We start from the raw sequence: 14,722 nt of genomic DNA, 5'->3' as shown, positions 1-14,722 counted from the left end.
TACTCGAAAGACTCTACATCGCCTCTCCATCCAGATCTTCATCTTCGTTCATGACTTCACCATCCAAGTCCACGTCCATCGCCTCCCCATCCAAATCATCTTCCAGCTCCATTGGCTCGCCATCCAGATCGACTGCAACAGCAGCGACAGATGGAGCAGGTGCGACCGCTGCAATAGGTTTGAAAGACGATTTGAATCCTGATGTCTTGAATTTTGCCGTTTCTTCCACATGAGATTCAGACTTGTTCGTTTCTCGCTCCGCTTCTTCTTGTTTAGCAGCCCGAGCTTGAGCAGCGACGCCGTTTGCAGCCTCGAGAGTTTTGGTGCCATCCAACAGACCACGCAAATACTCTGCTGTCTCGGCGTTGAAGACGATCCTGCAGAAAAATGCGTATGTCAGCTGTGATGGTTGACGTGCAGAATCGTGTCATTCAGCTACTCACGATCTCTCCCAAATATCGAGGATTGCGGCTACCTGCGCTCTGAAGACGTCCGCACTGATCTTGCCAGAATAAGCTAGCAGACTTTGGTAGACCGTTGAGAGGTGCGCAAACACGGGTGGTAATCGTTTCTCGAAGGCATGTCGATATTTCCATACATTGGGCAGAGGGGAAGCCTAGATGCTTCCGGTCAGTCGTTGCACATCAAAGATTACTAAGAAGACCATACTCACCGAGTTATGCAAGATATCCGAGATGAGATGTAACCGAGCGACTTTCCGTGGTACGGGAGTAGCGTCAATTCTCAAGCTTTGGCATACCACCTCTGCGACCTAATTCGAGACATGAATGTCAGTGATAGCCATTCAGACATCTGTCTTCCATCGATAAATGAATGAAATACCCACCTCATCGGCCGCTTCCGCTCTCATGAGAGCAAATTCCATCCCTCGCGCAATCTCCGCTCGCTTTCCGGACATCGCCCGTAACATCGCTTCGAATCGTTTTCTAGCAATCTTGCCCAGCTTGCCTTTGACGGTTCGTTCTCTTTCAGAATCTTCTGCAGAGTCTGAAGAATACAGTGAAGCGTATCCCTGATCGTGTCTGTCAGCTAAGCTCGGTCTTGGCTAGGATACTGGTAGTTCACCTCGTCATCAAAGTCTTCAGGTGGAGGGGTCGGTATTCTATATCTTGAGTTTAAGCTCAATTGATATAGATGGTAATCCGGTAACTATACTTCCAATCAGCTTTAATTCCCCGCTTGGGTCTAAGTAGATTCCTCCAGACTTACATCCTCGTTGAACAAAAAGGCGAACTTTGGGTTCTCCTTCTCTTTCTTCCGCAAAACATCTTCAAATCCTTTACCATGATCTCTCACTCTCCCAGCCACTGTCTTGATAAACTTTGTTTGTTCTTCAGATATCTGTGCGAGCCATTTATCTTTCGCAGAGAGCTTTTTGCTTTTTGGTGGTGAACGTGAGCGAGAGTCGGAAGAATATGAAGAATGTGAGCCCTTTCGACGTCTAGGTGAAGGAGAGCGAGAGTAGGAGTCGGACCGTGATCCTCTACGTGCTCGATCTCGCTTAAGAGGTGGGCTGCGAGACGGTGAGTACGATTTTGATCGCTCTCGTCCTCGCTTGTGGTCGTCTCGATCATGACCGCGTCGCTTGGACGGTGAAGGTGAGCGACCGCGTTTCTCTCTGCTTGCTATCCCCAGATCTGTGAGAATGTCAGTCGCGCTCTACGTTTGAAGGTTTGTCCGCGTCGCACCACGTACCGTAAATGGCTTTGAGAGGCATTGGTACCGGCTTGCTCCATCCCACACGCAACACGCTACCTCCCCAGTCCAGCCCATCGAGCTCCTTCACAGCCCTTTCTGCGTCCGGTCTTTTCATGTAAGACACGAAACCCGATAATCCAGGCTTATTCCGCCGTGTCATCGTCATCGTCGCACCGATGGATGTATCCTCGTCGCCTCGTGCTGTGTTGCATCAGTACGGAACTACTTGGTACGTTACGGACCTGACTCACGCCACATGATTTTGACCTTTCCGACGGGACCCATCTTGGCGAAGAACAGACCAAGACTCTCCTCAGTGATATTTGAAGGCAAGTTGGACTGAATTGAGTCAGTCACTGTTTTTCCAATGTCACTGCACCAGCATCACTCACTATGAACAGGTTGGTCGTCTGTCACAAGTCAGAATCAGCTCATGTTGAGAGATGATATTTTCCGCCTACTCCACTCACCTCCTGATCGCCAACGACATGACTCCCTCGCTCAGTTTCCCAAGCTGAATTATGAAATTCCTCGTACGTCGATCAGCTCAATTGTCCTCTAAATCCACACCTTACAGGCGTTGTGATGTTGTCGGTACAGACCTGCAAGTGCAGTGACGGAAGACCCTTCCTCTGTCAGGGGTGTGTGATCTCAGCTTTAGTTTCGTGAAGATACGTCCATAGCTGATATACGTACGTTTCGCTATGTGTCCCAATCTCTGTTCTCGAGCTGTTTGATTGCTATGTGAAAGAATATCATTAGCCTGGCCCTTCTGAATACGATGATGTGACAATGAACGCACTGTTTGATTTCCTCCAGAAAAGAATCCATCGCTCGTTTTCCTTTCGACTTCGCTCCACCTACAGGAGGAGGAGAAGGAGCTCTCTGAGGTGGTGGAGGTCTCCCCTATACACAGCCCATTTCAAGTTCAGCTTCTCATCCTTCTGACCGTTGCGGGAAAGTGCTTAAAGTTCACTCACCCTCGCGTAACCCATCGCTGCTGGACCTCTTGGTAGTGCCGACGGCATCCCTCCTCCACCTTGCAACAACATGCCGGACGGTCTGGTCGGTGGTTCATACGGTGCTGCTGCTCCTCCTCCAGCTCTGACGAATCCACCTCTCACACCCATCATTGGTCTTCCTCCACGGAAAGTTGATGCGCCTCTTGTACCTCCAAGAGGCCCATTCTCGACATTCGGGCCTTCGAATGCTTCAGCATATTCGGCGTAGACAAGTGCAGCGGCTCTACAGGTCGTGATTTGACGTCAGTTTTGTTCATGTCCCCTCACAGAGCAACTTCCAAGTCCTGTTGAGCAACGAAAGGAAAGTCCAAGAAGGTAGGGTAGCACATTGACCGGACTCACTTCTCTTCCTCTATTCTCTTTCGTTCCTCCGCCTCTCTCTCCAGATCCTTCTTTGACTTCTTCGTAATACCATGCGAGAAGGTCTTGCTCTTCAGAGCGTTGAGCTCGAATTGGCGCTACGCTCGCATCAGCTTGTAGCTCAAACAAATCTGGCGGCAGTTCCACACACCTTTGGAGCAAGATCGTCGTCTCCTTCAGAATCTGATCCTCCGAATTGTGACAGATCCAACTTTGGCGGCATGTCGGTGCGTGTATATGGGATAGGCTACAGATTAGATTGATAAATATACGAGCATCGTTTTGTGTTGGAGGTCATTCATTGCTCATTGCGTTACTTTCAACTTGCTACGATGCGAGGACGGGATCAAATCTCCTTGTTGCTGGGTAATAATAGGGGATTCCTCCACCCTGTCTGTACGCGGTTGTGTCCCATTACCGGCGACATGAAACCCTCATTTCTTATATGACTCAACTCCCTTCACAGTACTTGTCCATAACACCTTCCTCAGCAGTACACTAGAATATCATGAGCAAGCCTACAACGACAATAGCGAGACACCTCGCAAAGCTCGGACGACGGACTGGCGTCTCTCTCCACCCTTTCAACCGTCTAGCTCTGCCCTCGACGCAGACCCCTCAATCTCGCTCAAGGTCATTGAGCACCGCTTCGCCCAAGGAACGACGACCAGCGTCAGAGCCTCGACCTACTACGATCCCTACTGCGACCTTTGATCAACAACACACTACAGTTTCATGGCCAGATGGCAGGGAGTCGCGTTTGTGAGTTAATTACTTGTCCGGACGTGCAACATATGACTTCCGGTGTTGACGATACAACTCACATTGGGTGTAGTGATAATTATTTCCTGTTCGACCATTGTCGATGTTCGAAATGCTTTCAGACCCAAACGAAACAACGTCTGAAAACCCTAACAGAGGTGAGCTTGGCACAAAGCGACATCGACCGAAGTCGAATCCAGCTAAACAGCACACAGCTCCCCACCGACATACAACCCGTATCTGTCGAGACCGACACTGCCGGATTACACATAACGTGGTCGACTTCTCCTCCTCACAAGTCTACGTACCCCTCACAATTCCTAAAGAAAGCAGCGTACGACCCACCCCTTGCATCTTATCACGAGGCAGAAGACAGGTGAGTAGGCGTCCCTGCCGCGCTACGGATCAAAGATTCTGAGCTGATCGTGATGAGATGTATAGTCGAATCTTATGGAATTCGAAGATTGTTCAATCACCACCTACGGTCGATCATCAGGATCTGGTCCATTCAAAAGCCGAGACTAGCGAGCGTGGGATCCTGAAGCTGCTCAACAGAGTGGTAAGCTCGACAGGGCTCTTCGCGATCACAGTACGGTCGGGTCTAGCTGACATGAGATTGGTGATGATAGCACGACTTTGGTTTCTGTTTCATTACGGATGTGCCTCCGACGGCTGACGATACAAAATGGCTTATCGAGCGGATTGCCCCCATTCGACAGACGCATTGTGGGTGGTTTCTCACCTGTTTCACTGAGACCTCGCCGTTACAATAGCTAATATTTTCGCGTGTTCGTACAGACGGCGGTTTTTGGTCTTTCACCGCCGACTTGAGTCACGGTGATTTGGCCTATAGCAACGAAGGATTACCCGCTCACACCGACACGACCTACTTCACCGATCCTGCCGGCTTACAAATTTTCCATCTACTCTCTCATCCTTCACCACCCGGAACTGGCGGCACCACACTTCTCGTAGACGCATTTTACACCGCCTCCCTCCTATCGACCCTGTACCCAAACTCATATTCCCTCTTATCGAGACTACGTGTACCCGCTCACGCGTCCGGGACACCGGGTACGATATTAAGACCTACGATCAGTCAACCTGCTTTCAGTCACGATGAAAAGGGACAACTGAGTCTTGTTAGATGGAACAACGAAGATAGGGGCGTAGTGGGACGAGGTTGGACACCGGAAGAAGTGAAGGGATGGTATCAGGCTTCAAGGAGATTTGAGGAATTGAACAGGAGCGAAGATGCAGAGTATTGGGTTCAGTTGAGTCCAGGCACTGTCTTAGGTGAGTTCGGAAAACCACGAAGCATTTACCTTTGTCTAGTCGGGCGAACAACTTGCTCATTATGTCCATTGTGTATACTCTTGCAGTCATTGACAACTGGCGAGTGATGCACGGTCGTTCGGCATTCACAGGTTCCAGAACGATGTGCGGCGCATACGTCGGTGCGGACGACTGGAAATCTCGACGAGCGGTCCTTACGAAGAAATACGAAGGGAGGAGAAAAGATCCAGCTGCTATCAGCGGCGACGTCGATTGGAGCGTCGGTTGGTAATCTTACCAAAACCAAAAACATGCATGCGTCTAAACTGTCTAAATAAGTTATGTGCGAGAGAGAGAACCCAAAGGGAGGGGAATGAGATATATGTGTACACTAGAAGATAAGAGATGCCCATGATATTGTATATGCAAGAAGAGAGAAAACCGAATCATGCTCCACCTGCCACTACGCTAATCTTTGACGCGTCAATGGCTGAGGTCGCGGCCAACCTTGAGTTGATACTCGTCTCATTCCCTTCCACTATGGGTGGAGACCGCAAAGCCGAAGCAGACGGTGGTAATCTGAAATGGTCCCCGACTTCTCTCAAGTCATTCGACATGCGTCGTTGTCGAGTCGGACCTTGAGGTGGTGGGTTGGGATGAGGTTGGGGATCAGAAGGTGGAGAAGATGATATGGATGCTGGAGGAGAAGGATAAGGGGCATCGGTGCTGGTGTGTGGAGATTGGTTGGGTGGGGGGAAGACATAGCCGTTTGTCTTGATGGCAGTAGTGTTCGATGCGGGAACACCGTGAACGTAATTTAAAGGGTAAAGCGGTCTAGGAGAGTTGTGCACTTCCTTGAAACCACCCATTGGTTCGAGATTCGCTCGCCCTTCCAAAACACGTTGATCCGCCTTGGTGGTGGGCAACATCCCATCTCGGACAGCTTCCAACTGGCGCAACTTCTTCTCTCCCTTCTCAACGTCCCTCTTCGCATTGTTGTACATCCACAACCCAACAGCTGTCAATCCGATTCCCATCGCTTGGACGAAGTGTACCGATTGTTTGAACCAAACGACGGCCATGCAGATCACCGCTATTCGCTTGACGAGCGAGGCGATCGAGTATGTGACGGGTGACGTGGAAGAGAGGATGGCGAATGCGAGGAGGTTCTGGGCGAAATGGACGGTGCCGTTGAGGAAGAAGTAGAAGGGAATCGAGGGACCCCCCACTTTAAGCACGGGATGAAGCCATAGGTCGACTAAACGCCAAGCGTCCGAGTAGAGCCAAAGCGGTACCATGAGGCAGAAGGCCGTTCCGCTCGAGAAGTACAGCAAGTTGATCTTGTCCAGCTTCGCTGTCGCGCTGGTCTCGCCGGATCCTGCTGTTGGCATTATCTTTTTGAAGAAGATGTTTTGGGAGACGAAAACGACGGTGGAGCCGAGAGCACAGACGAGGCCGAAAAAGTTGGAGAAGGAGATGTCGAACGAGCATGCCAGCATGACACCTAGTGTGAGCGGGAGCAGAGAAAGATATGTCGCGGGGGAGTACGAGACGCCGAAGAATAAAGCGTACGCCATGACCGTGAAGAGGGGTGACAATGCCTGAACTATTAGCATTGCTTCAATACTGCTTCCAACTCACCTTAATCGTGTGTACAGTGCTAACGGGTACACGACTGATCGCCATACTGCCAAAGATGTGCCCTCCAACCTGGAACGCTGCCATGGGTAGAGTTCCTCGCAGGATAGCCTTCGTCGGACTTCTCAATCTCCCAGTCCATCCCAGTTGTTTTCTGCTGATTACAACACAATACGCCGCGACGAAGAAGAATTGAATGATGGTGAGAGTGACTGGGTATTTGAAGTTGTTGAGAATGACTTTGCCGGTGTTGCTTGAAACTGCTGAACAGGCGTACCAGAGGAAACACAGCGATACGAAACGTATTGTCGCGAATCCCGGTATCGATATTTGAGGGAGACTAAAAGGTCCAGGAGAGGGACCTCGCGATGAAGGATTTGATAATGATCGACGACGTGATAATGGTGTGTCGAGGGAATAAGTCGCTCCCCCATTACTTGAAAGGTTGTATGGGTTATCACCATATCCACCGTTCGTCAGATCATTACTATCTTTTCTATTCAGAGGTAGCCCTCCCCATTGTATCTTTTCAGCTCTGGGCGGTGGTCCTGCGTGAGTCGGAGGTGGTGATGTGGGATTCCGTTGGGATGACGGTGGGGCTGATCGGAGAGAGGCAAGTCGAGCGTCAGAGGTGAGATCAGCCGAAGATGATTGATGGGCAAAGGGGGCACGTTGCCTGGAATCGGGCATCAAAGCCATCGGAGAGAAATTGTGCGGATGATTTGGACAATTGAACTGTCAGTTGTGGCTGATGTCGTATATGTGTGTATGTTCGATATGGCTGAATAAAAACTGCGAAAGGAGATGTGGACGTGATGAGAAGAGGTGGTAGGTGTGATAAGCCCGAAAGGGGGGTTGAAACGTGCGAGAGCCAATCGAGGCTATGTGAAATGAGTGTGGGGGTCTGTGTGTGGGGTGAATGGTTTTTTCTTCACTTGCGCTGACTACGGAACGGTCGATGCTGGGGGCCAGTGTGGTCAATGGTGAGGTTCGAGGATGTTGTTGAATTGTAAGATTGTGTATGATAACAATTCGAGAAGAGCAGTAAATGATAATGGTGAAATTGAATTAGGCTACTTTTGGTCAAAGCCCTCAACTCCCTGCTTCAGGGTCTACGGCTCTCTCTCACACTCTCTCACTCACTCTCACAACAAACACTTTTGAATCTAAAAACATAATATTCAGGGTTGAGACATCTAAACACGGAACATCGATCGCGTGGTCGCGCGTCATCTCGTACATTACGTACTCACCACACACAAGCCGTTGCCGCATCACAGCGTGTTGACCCTCGAGCTTGCAGCTATCGGCGAAGGAATGCACGACCACGGATCACGAACGGAGACTTGCCATCCGGGAAAGGCTACACACAAGACTCGACATAGTGACACCTCGTATTCTCGATATTGCCATCCCAATCCTGATCTACTATCTATCTACCTATCGAGATCTTGTGAATGCACTGAAAGGTCTATCAGCTTTGATTCCGATCCACACACTAATATCACTTTTGCGACGTTTCATATCTGACTTAGCTTATTCGGCGAATTCGCACACTCTTGTCCGGAATCAACTGGACGACTCGTGTCACCCTTTCCGCTAGTCCCGGACGCGTTTCAAAGGTCAAAGCGTGGTCCCAAAACACTCAAAGCCGTCCGTTCACTCATCTGTGCTGCGAACATCGACGAAGCATACCAGAGAAGGTATGGGATCGATAGCGCTCAATGTTTTCCATCCGTTGTCTGAAAGGAGGTTGTATGTCCGTTCGCAAGGATGTATAATTGGGATATGCTCTCTCGGACCGACCTGACTTGTTGGAGCCCAGGGGGGTCCTTGCGATTTTCACTGCGAGAATCGCGGAGAGGACGTTCACAAAGGCATGTCCGTTCTGATGGGCTGAACAAAGGGCAGCACCTGTTGCCCAACGTTTCATTCTGACCGACGTGCATAGCTTATGGCGTCGCTGGTATTGAACTCGTACTTCCGATGTCCTTCCCTCTCCTGATAACTGGTATCGTATCGGGAAATAGGACGACGCCACGACACACATACCCCACTTTGCACAGACACACACACATCATCTCCGAGGGTTGTTTCAACTGATCCGACTGTCCGACTGTGTTGTTATAACCGGTACTCATCCCATCATCTGACAGAGACGTTCTAAAGCATCATCATCATCACTGATCCAGTCAACCTTGTGATATACTCATCGATCACTATCATGACAATGGCTCGATCACCTCCTAGATCGTACCCATTTCCTAAAGATCAGATCTCGCCTACATCGTTCTCTTCAACAGCATATATGGTTCAACCAAGTCTTGATGCGGTAGATCAGAGTGGAGTAGGACCTAGTGGGATGACGAACGATTATGCCTTTTTCTACACTATCAAGTTCAAGCTGTGTTTCTTCTCGATGTGGTGAGTGCCCTTCCATGATTACAGCACTGTAGCAGGTGGTCAGTCGAGGCGGTATGTAACGAGGCTGAAATGAGTTTCGAATTGTAGCTTGAATACGGTCCTTTTCGCTCTGGATCAGTTTATCATCGTGGTCGCTGTACCCGATATAGTTAGTGAATTTGGGGCGCTGGACAAAGGTGAGTGATTTTTGGTAATTGGGTGTCGTGAAGTGCTGGGCGTGTGGCTGATTGACTGCTTCTGATCGTAGTCGAATGGTGAGTAACGCCCATATCAACTGAATGTGGTGATCGGTATGATCGATACAAAAAAGACTGATACCTATATGTTTACATTTCAAGGCTCAACACGGCGTGAGTATAGTGCCATATCGTCTTTACAACTCGTCGGGACACGACGTGCTGAGACCTACTTATTCATTAGGTTCTTCATCCCTTGTGCCGGCTTCATCCTGTGGTACACCCAAGTGAGTCAAGACACCTCGTGGCTGCAGTAATCCCCACTCATTCCTCCCCTCAGATCATGACGATTGTCAGCCCAAGGTATATCTACCTCGCATCCATCCTCACTTTTGAAGCTGGTTGTGCTGTGTGTGGCGCGGCGACGTCAATGAACATGTTGATCATTGGAAGAGCCGTTGCCGGTCTCGGAGGTGCAGGGATGTACAAGTGAGTTGAAGCAGCATCTCACGGCTAAACGGCATTACCACAGCAGACCCAAAATCTTGAGGGTAGTCTTGCTGATCTGACAATCTCATTTTGTTCTTCCAGTGCCACATGGTTGATCGGTGGCGAGACTATCCCATCGGAGAAACGACCTGGTTACTTTGGTCTTCTGGGTGTGGTACGTGAAGCGGAACATGCCCAGTGACACTCGAGCTGACAAACACTATGCTGCCTGGTTTCATTACAGAGCTTCATGATCTCATCAGTTATTGGTCCTTTGATCGGAGGCGCGTTCACCGATATGAGCGCTCACGGATGGCGATGGTGTTTCTACATCAACGTGAGTCAACTGCTCATCATGCAGTCTGGATAGGGCACTTTGCTGATCACGATATGATACACCGCAGCTGCCCATTGGTGGCGTTACCTTCCTGCTCTTGCTCCTTCTTCTACCAGCCACTCCCAAACTACTACCTTTCGATGGACTGCCCGATACACGTCCCGTCTGGCGTCGACTAATCAGCATGGACTGGATTGGTATAGCTCTTACACTTGGCTTTATCACTTGTTTTGGTATGGCCTTGCAATGGGGCGGTGTCACAAAAGACTGGAATAGCCCAAGTGTTATCGTGGTAAGTGGCACAACTCACGCTAACCTCATCGCACACCTAGCTGATGGGTGAGGACTGCAGACTCTGGTGTTGTGTCTTGTACTCTTCGGGGCATTGTTGGCGTGGAGTGCGATTTTGGGAGATAGGGCGATGATACCCCTCACTCTATTCCGAAGCAGGCATTTCGCGTAAGTCATCGATGTGATCAAGGCATGGCACACTTGCTGAGGGCCCATCATCACCTACTTCCACTACAGTGCTGGTTGTTTCGTCTCCTTTTTCGGTAGGCTGGTTCTGAACTTGCTCAATTTGAATGTCGTTGATCCCAAATTTCACAGCATACGGAGTTGTTGTGCTCTGTCTTTACTACCTTCCATTATGGTTCGAAGCTATCAAAGAGTACGTTACGCGGAGCTGCTTCACGCAAGTATATTGATCACTACTGATCTCTTATCATACGCCTTGCAGCAAATCTGCAACAAGGGCAGGTGTGCTGTTGCTCGCTTTACAATTGACAATGGGTCCATTCCTCATCATATCTGGCAAAGTCGGAGAGGTTCGTCTGTCTTCCTTTCTTCCTACTCGAACCATCAAGGATTGGTATAGCTGACATATTGTATGTCCTGTTTTGCGGACTAGAAAACGGGTATTGCCAAATACACTATTCTCCTGGGCAGCTGTCTCCTGGCCGTTGGTACTGGACTATTCACAATGATCAAGCGAGACTCTTCGCTCGGTATGACGATTGGGTTCCAGGTCGTTGTCGGAATAGGATTGGGTATGATCTTGAATATAAGTGAGTGCTGCCTAGATTGTGGTTGCACCAGTTGGGAGCTATGACTAATAAGCGGCACTGTGACACCTGTCAGTGGTCATCCTCATGCAGGCGAAATACCTACGAGAGCCGAGAATGATCCCTCACGTTACGGGCGTGTTCAACTGGGTTGGGTTCTTGGGTAGAGTGATCTCGATGTCGACCGGCACCAACATCTTCAACAACAAGGTGAGTAGGGTGCACAGCGGTTCACTATCGGTTCACACCTGTTGTAATGATGCTGATATTGTTTCGCGTAGCTTCGACAGGGTCTTAACACAGTCGTTGGACTTGATCCTGCTATCAAGGCTGAGATTGCCGCCGCTCCAAATGCAGTTTGGACAGCTGTGCCTGTCGATATAAGGCCGGACGTGTTGCGAATCTATTCCAATTCAATCGTGAAAGTGAGTACTGGGTCATGTTGATCAAGCTGTCATCTGCTATCTGGACCAATGCTCAGTCGTACTGACACATGTCTTTAGGTTTTCTGGCTAGCCTTGGCTCTTGGTGAGTTCCCATCCACCCTTCACTTGGATTCGCGGGATACAACAGGCCCACTGACAGTCTCGCCTCTGGCACGTAGCTATCGCTTGTCTACTCTGCGCTACATGCTACGACAATATCGACCTCAAAGATGCCGCAGAGCAAGATAAGAAATCGCGCGAAGCGGCATTACAGGGTCCCTCTTATCCTATGGAAAGTGGCGGGATGAAGGGGTCGGCGGATGATCTGAATGGGAAGTCGTATATCGACTAGACTATTGTAGCCCAAGTGTCTTGAGAGAAAGTCACAAACAGCGTATAAAGCATAAACAACAACGCAGAAGTAGACCTTGACCTGTTCATACTGTATACTGTAGCGACGATATCTAGCGGATATCTATACCAAAGCCACTGCTTACCAGATGCGATGTGCACCAGCCCCCAACCTCGCTCTGAGAGATCTGCTAACCCTCGGGACTCGCAGGCTGATAAGCTTAGGGACCGAAGACGTGTATCCCATTCTTCACTGATACCATCTATCACGGGATTGATCCCTTTGCGATCTCAGGCCTTGAAACATACGACATCCTTTGCCGTCCCTGTAAGCTCAAAGGAGATTTCATCTCAAACTCTTCAAAACGGACAAGGTGATCGACTTGGGTTTTGGGTATTGTGTCTGACCCTTGAGATGGGCTTTTACTGTACGTGGTATCACCCATCTCGACGTTCATCTAAACTATCAGTTCAACCTATTGTATCCTATCTGTCAATGACTTGCCCGGAAATCATCATATAAAGCATCAATTGAATTGCCAATTGTAACACCTAATTGTAAACGAGTGTTCTTGTAGCGATCTCACTTGTACATCGCAATCGCCAGGACAATCCCACCATGAGGGATCTCATAGTACTCATCCTGCCGTATCTTATCCTTGTCACCCTTGGACTTGGGCCGACACTCGCCACTCCGATCGATCCGCGAGCGGACATCGACACAGCCAGTGAGACCACCAACGACATCAGTACTGGCGTAGGTATCGGAGTGATACCAACACCGATACCGGTAACTATCAGCGTCAGTGCCAATACCAATGTTGATGGCGAACGCACACACGTCGAAACTATAACGGTCCCGGACAATTCTGGGATTGAAGAATGGATTCTCGTCACAGACGGAATTACACCCACCGAATCTGGATATTTTGGAACTCCTCCGTTCCAAACTGGCACTGTGACCGGTACAAATGTAAGAATAGTAGATCTGGAAGAACCATGCGAAACCTCGACTTCTAGTGAGCAAGAGAAGGAAACGGAGACTGTATTTGTGACTGTCACTGTTACCAATACGAACAGTTCCACTGCTACTCCTACGACCAATGCTAGTGCCACGTCGGATGGACCTGGGGTCAACCTCGTGGCAGTAGAAATAACAAGTACGATCCCGCGTACCGCCACGACTACAACTTCTACTTCGAAACCAAGTCCGACTTTGATGGAGCCGCCTACCGTTGTGGCGGAAGAGGTAACAAGTACGATCGTACCTCCTACGTCACCTCCGCCCTCCCCGACTACTACTTCTACTCCTTCCACTCCTCCTGCACCTGCAACTCCGCCTGTTTCCTCTACTTCTGCTAGTCCTGCTCAACCCTCTGGATCAGGTACAACCCCCTCCCTACCCGTCCTGCCGAACAAGACTTCCTCTTCTTCCCCTTCCTCCTTGCCAGCTCCGTCTGCTTCCAGCGCGACAAGTTCCGATGGTGATGGAACGTCCCCCCAAACATGGGTCGATCTTCACAATGCTGCTAGAAAGAAGTACGGTGCAGCAGACGTAGTATGGGATGAAAGTCTGGCGAAAGTAGCAGAGGAACATGCTAAACTGTGTAATAAACAACATACGTGAGTATCACTTCAAATCTGATATTCCCACCTATCTGTTTGCTTGTCGTGCGTATCCGATGAGAAGGAGAACGATCCACGGAAACGAGGTCAGGGGTAATGGACGCTAGAAGTGGGGGGTACTCTGTGCTGATTGCCTTCCACAAACTCAGTAAAGCAGCTGAGAACCTCCAATGGGGAGATGGGACACCCACTCCTCAAGGCGCAGTGGACGCATGGATGGCCGAAGCATGTACGTGATTCTCAACCCAACGAACAGATAATTTGCTGACAGTTGTGAATATGTTGAAGCGCAATACGATTGGAACAACCCTGTGTATTCTGAAGCGACGGGTCATTTCACCCAAGTCGTATGGAAGGTGAGCCAGCACTACCATGCCTCGCTCCCATACTTGGTTTAGATTCCAGAGCGGAAATCATACTACACATGGAAGACCTCAACTGATATCGTCTGTCCTTTACTCTACTACCAGGATACGACACGTATAGGATGTTATATAGCCCAATGTGCAGCTGGTAAAGTCTCCTCGGACGTAAGTCGTCTTGCTCGGATCTCGAGGACCCAATCCATACTGTGAGGAAGGTAGAGCTGATATGTCTGTGATCTGATGTGTTATAGGCGGGATTCCAGACTGCTTGCGAATATGATCCAGCTGTGAGTGATTTCTGACTGATAGAAAGATGTTTACTGACTTGATCTTCTCGATCTCAAAGGGGAACTACGTCAGTGAGTATCGTCTTTTCCCCGAGATACGATCATCGTCCCTATATATGACACAGGAGCTGAACGTCATCTCTTCAACTGATGACCACTTTAGACGCTGGCGAGTTCCAAGCGAATGTCGGTAAAGCTGTATAGCGACCCTGATGTCACTGGACTGAAGCAGCCATAGGCGGAGCAGAGGTGTAAAGTAACTGGGTCGCGATGACCAATGACTCTTTGTCCAATGCTACATACATGCAATTATACCCCTTCTCCGTTCTAGTATGTGTGTATCTATGTATATCTATTATTGTCCCCTTATGCCCAAGTCGTCATCACACGTTTACAACCAAA

The 14,722-nt window shown here is 49.5% G+C and overlaps 5 protein-coding genes across 5 annotated transcripts; 3 read left to right on the top strand and 2 right to left on the bottom strand.

The window, feature by feature from the left end:
* Nucleotides 1-13: 13 nt before the first annotated feature.
* CI109_105526 (uncharacterized protein) lies at nt 14-3,324 on the bottom strand (the record flags this gene model as incomplete). The annotated part of the gene is made up of 16 exons (XM_065967679.1): nt 14-377; nt 444-616; nt 674-772; nt 848-1,033; nt 1,087-1,170; nt 1,231-1,658; nt 1,717-1,920; nt 1,971-2,058; nt 2,112-2,129; nt 2,190-2,233; nt 2,322-2,351; nt 2,416-2,459; nt 2,522-2,625; nt 2,700-2,964; nt 3,084-3,199; nt 3,253-3,324. 16 exons carry the CDS (start codon nt 3,322-3,324, stop codon nt 14-16), a joined length of 2,319 nt encoding a protein of 772 aa, XP_065823751.1.
* A 285-nt stretch (nt 3,325-3,609) lies between these two features.
* CI109_105525 (trimethyllysine dioxygenase) lies at nt 3,610-5,430 on the top strand (the record flags this gene model as incomplete). Its single annotated transcript, XM_032003423.1, has 7 exons — nt 3,610-3,863; nt 3,937-4,021; nt 4,079-4,239; nt 4,305-4,422; nt 4,493-4,589; nt 4,662-5,159; nt 5,246-5,430. The coding sequence occupies 7 exons, from the start codon at nt 3,610-3,612 to the stop codon at nt 5,428-5,430; spliced, it is 1,398 nt and encodes a 465-aa protein (XP_031862281.1).
* A 154-nt stretch (nt 5,431-5,584) lies between these two features.
* CI109_105524 (uncharacterized protein) lies at nt 5,585-7,475 on the bottom strand (the record flags this gene model as incomplete). Its single annotated transcript, XM_065967678.1, has 2 exons — nt 5,585-6,739; nt 6,804-7,475. The coding sequence occupies 2 exons, from the start codon at nt 7,473-7,475 to the stop codon at nt 5,585-5,587; spliced, it is 1,827 nt and encodes a 608-aa protein (XP_065823750.1).
* Nucleotides 7,476-9,006: 1,531 nt separating this feature from the next.
* Nucleotides 9,007-12,043, top strand: CI109_105523 (uncharacterized protein; the record flags this gene model as incomplete). Its single annotated transcript, XM_032003421.2, has 18 exons — nt 9,007-9,200; nt 9,288-9,376; nt 9,448-9,454; nt 9,539-9,550; nt 9,621-9,663; nt 9,717-9,865; nt 9,968-10,040; nt 10,110-10,202; nt 10,270-10,494; nt 10,555-10,661; nt 10,731-10,756; nt 10,812-10,872; nt 10,942-11,029; nt 11,113-11,269; nt 11,343-11,476; nt 11,548-11,691; nt 11,770-11,794; nt 11,871-12,043. The coding sequence occupies 18 exons, from the start codon at nt 9,007-9,009 to the stop codon at nt 12,041-12,043; spliced, it is 1,800 nt and encodes a 599-aa protein (XP_031862279.2).
* A 618-nt stretch (nt 12,044-12,661) lies between these two features.
* Nucleotides 12,662-14,524, top strand: CI109_105522 (uncharacterized protein; the record flags this gene model as incomplete). The annotated part of the gene is made up of 7 exons (XM_032003420.1): nt 12,662-13,665; nt 13,818-13,897; nt 13,957-14,024; nt 14,139-14,198; nt 14,285-14,320; nt 14,380-14,392; nt 14,484-14,524. 7 exons carry the CDS (start codon nt 12,662-12,664, stop codon nt 14,522-14,524), a joined length of 1,302 nt encoding a protein of 433 aa, XP_031862278.1.
* Nucleotides 14,525-14,722: the final 198 nt, after the last annotated feature.

The sequence above is a fragment of the Kwoniella shandongensis genome, chromosome 10 (assembly GCF_008629635.2).
Source record: "Kwoniella shandongensis chromosome 10, complete sequence".
Lineage (NCBI taxonomy): Eukaryota > Fungi > Basidiomycota > Tremellomycetes > Tremellales > Cryptococcaceae > Kwoniella > Kwoniella shandongensis.
This window is presented reverse-complemented; position numbering and strand designations above follow the sequence as displayed.